The sequence below is a fragment of the Chenopodium quinoa genome, unplaced genomic scaffold (genome assembly GCF_001683475.1).
Source record: "Chenopodium quinoa cultivar QQ74 unplaced genomic scaffold, ASM168347v1, whole genome shotgun sequence".
Taxonomy (NCBI): Eukaryota; Viridiplantae; Streptophyta; class Magnoliopsida; order Caryophyllales; family Amaranthaceae; genus Chenopodium; species Chenopodium quinoa.
Window position 1 is genome coordinate 1,257,427 of NW_018743955.1, and position 3,206 is coordinate 1,260,632.

General features: G+C 34.7%; 1 protein-coding gene across 3 annotated transcripts; it reads left to right on the forward strand.

Annotated features, from left to right (window-relative positions):
* Positions 1-276: 276 nt before the first annotated feature.
* LOC110689154 (CST complex subunit TEN1-like) lies at positions 277-2,948 on the forward strand. Of its 3 annotated transcripts, none has more exons than XM_021865879.1 (4): positions 277-338; positions 1,319-1,470; positions 2,114-2,264; positions 2,343-2,946. In XM_021865879.1, the coding sequence occupies exons 2-4, from the start codon at positions 1,367-1,369 to the stop codon at positions 2,463-2,465; spliced, it is 378 nt and encodes a 125-aa protein (XP_021721571.1). In that variant the 5' UTR covers positions 277-338; positions 1,319-1,366; the 3' UTR covers positions 2,466-2,946. The 3 variants fall into 3 exon arrangements, with proteins under 3 accessions (XP_021721571.1, XP_021721573.1, XP_021721572.1); XM_021865881.1 differs by lacking the exon at positions 277-338 and adding an exon at positions 353-453 and having other exon boundaries at positions 2,343-2,948; XM_021865880.1 differs by lacking the exon at positions 277-338 and adding an exon at positions 477-652 and having other exon boundaries at positions 2,343-2,947.
* The last annotated feature ends 258 nt before the right edge of the window (positions 2,949-3,206 follow it).

A 3,206-nucleotide genomic window follows, 5' to 3' on the forward strand; every position in this document is an offset into this window, starting at 1 on the left:
CCATATTAATTATATAGTCAATATATACGAGTCAATCGTTTGACTTTGACCCAAACAATATGTAACGACACCTAATAAAATTTCCGTGCCTACACAGCCATTAGTCACTAATGGCACTCGGTAAATTTTTAAAAAACTGGGTGGCATTTGGTGAATTCAAAAAATTTGGCATTTGGTGAATTTTAAAGTGTTTAGTGACAATAGGTGAAATAGCCAGAAAAAAAAAACGAAAAAAAAAAAAAAAAAAAAACCCCGAGCAACAAAACGAAAAAAAAAACGTGCTTTTAACTTCTCCATTGAAGCAGTTTATGAGCTTTCTCACCTCCTTTGAAGCGGAGGTATTCTTTCTATATAAATTTTAATATTATAAAATATCAATTTCACAATCTAGGGTTTAGTTACACACTATCTTAATTTTCATTGTCAGTAAAGTCAATCTAGGGTTCATCTTAGGTTGGTTATTGAACTGTTAGTTATAATTACTGTAATTTATGAAAGTTTATAACTATAGAATTTGTTGCTAGAGTTTTGCTATGTGCAGTTTACGTCGATATTCTTAAACGAGAAGAATGTTATGTGATCTTTCGATACTGAATTAATAATTTGTGTCAAATTTGGTTGGTAATGTTTTGCATATTTCGGACCTGAACTGGTAAGTGTTTCAAATTTGATTGCTTATGTATTGCATATTACAAGTGTAAGTTTATAATTCAGTCAAATTTGGATGCTAATGAGTTGCATTTTTCGAGTCTAAATTAATTGCGTTAAATTTGGATGAAAATGTGTTGCTTTCTTCGAGCCTAAATTGTTAATTGAGTCAACTTTGTTGATAATATGTGTTGCATTTTTCGAGCCTAAATTGATAATTGAGTCAAATTTGTTGATAATGTGTTGCATTTTAGCATCGAGCCCATTGGAGACGGAGCTAAGATTAGGCTTTGAGATTCGTCGTGCTTCATGAAGCACAATGATCCCGCAGGATTCTATTAAGCTTTAGTGGAGCCTGAATATTGGACCTAATGAATCTACTTAGTTTTGGTTCCCACCCCTGTCACCCATTCATAGGGACGGCCCTGCTATGAAAGATTTTCAACTTCTTTTCTATTGATCATAAATGAAACCAACTTCTGAATTACTAAATGATCATCTATCAGGTCTAGTCATGTATGTGGTGCTCAATGATGCTTCTTAAATCTCATGTGTGTACAAATGCTTTGACTATAATGTGACGTCGTGATTTTTAATGGTTTGAGTTGGTTTACACCATGAAAATAGACTGTATCAATTAAGAAAATAATCTCTTGTATATGTCTTGCAGTTTTCATTCTGCTGAAGAATTTGGGATTATACTTTGACCATCCTACACATGGCATCATCTGTGGTGAGTTCGGGGGCCTTGGTTGTATTGGAAGAGCTGAATTCGTCTTCTCCACAATTTCAAAATGGGGCATCACTTCGCGTTACTGGAAAGTTAGTTTTTCTCCTCCCATTAGCTGTGCAGTATGCGTAGTGAGAGTTAGTATGCTTAGGTTTTTATGCTATAGCCAAGATCATGTTTATTGTCGAAGACAAAAAAAAAATGTGGACATGCACCTATAATTTAACCACAGTCACTATGTGCTAGCTCATGCATAGATAAATGGAAGCATACTCTCAGTTATGATAAAATTTAACACCAGAATTTTTTGTGAAATGCAGAGCACACTGCCTTATCTTATTCTCTTCTTCAGCCTGCTTTTAGTTGTACAATGTGTTGAAGACGCAAGTAGATAATCAAATTAATCAGGCAGTCCTTGATGAATAATATCAATCAGGGTCTGGCTTACTGTCTCTCCCATTTCTCCATGATCATTATGATTTTCTTTAATTCTTACACTTGACATAAGGTTTTATTCTATTATTTTGTTTATCTTATTGTGATCTCAACTTATTACTGCTTCTTTTGATGTTATCTGATGAAAGTCTTGGAGTCAAGTTTATGTGCATTCTACAGTTGATAGAATGTACTTTCTTGTTTCAGATCGTGTTGTCTAGTAAACTGGATATTGTAACACTTTATAATGTATCGGGAGTACCAGATGGATCTTTAACTTTGATTGGTGTTGTGTGTTAGGCTATTGGATTATACTGTGGAGACTGCTGTGGCAGTTATTGCTGATGGAAATGCAACACTGAAGATTGACACAAAGCATTTGAAGATAAATTATCGAGTGGGTTCCATCTACCAGTTTATCGGAGAACTATTCTTTGAATCAGAGAATCAGGTAAACTTAAATTGTGTGATAATCTTTGGATCGATTAAGGGAATATTCATGGTAACAAAATATAATTTTTTTTGGTAGCCGATACTGAAGGCACGAGTTGGCAGGAATGTTGATGGCATGGACCTCAATCTTTATCGTCAGTCCCTCCGGCTCTTGAAAGAGTTTCAGGCTGAACAAACTCATAATTACAGATTTAACTGACAGCTCCCAACTTTTGAGTCTTGAGTTGTTTTTATTCCTTTTACTCTTGTACAAAGATGATAATAGGTGCTTGCATTTGACACCTGAGGAGTGAGGGGCTAAGTGGCCGAGGATGTGTGATTGAGGCCATTGAGCTAACTTGGTAGAATTAGCTAAAGCTATGTAGGGGTGTTCAAATTTGGCCGAAAGGCCAATTAAATGCTCGTTTTGTTCTGGTGTTCTCGTCCAATGATAATGATGATCCTTCAATTTCTTAAGAACGCCGTTCATTATGTCGTCCATGACTTTTGTCCAAAATCCACATTGTACGCCATATTGTTGCGCCCTGTGAACTGCTGCATGAAATGCTAAGAATTCTGGTAAACCTTTTTCTTGGCCTTAGTATATAAAATTGCAGAAAACCTTTTCATCTGTTCTAATTCTCATAAGGATTACTTTTTTTTTTTTTTTTTTTTTTTTTGAGAAAAAGATTGCTTCTATTCTGATAATGGTTAACAAATGGTAAAGCTTTGCCCAAATAATAAAAAAATAAAAAAATTGATGATGCTGTATAGGGTTCATTAATGCAAAATAGTAAGCGGTCCTTGATAGATAAGGGTGCATTTTTATTTGCTTTTGTATATGACTTGTACAAATAAAAAGGCATATAACAAGTCAGGTTAGTTGGTAAGAACATGCTGGTGTTGGGTCTAAATATAAGTTGAGTTAACTGGGTTGCAGATAGGAACGGATGGAGTAAAA

Bases quoted from the DNA above. Each gene is read 5' to 3' on its own strand.
- LOC110689154 (XM_021865879.1), top strand. From the start codon at position 1,367: ATGGCATCATCTGTGGTGAGTTCGGGGGCCTTGGTTGTATTGGAAGAG. The intron at 1,471-2,113 runs GTTAGTTTTTCT...GTTGTGTGTTAG, and splicing joins TCACTTCGCGTTACTGGAAA to GCTATTGGATTATACTGTGG. The intron at 2,265-2,342 runs GTAAACTTAAAT...TTTTTTTGGTAG, and splicing joins TCTTTGAATCAGAGAATCAG to CCGATACTGAAGGCACGAGT.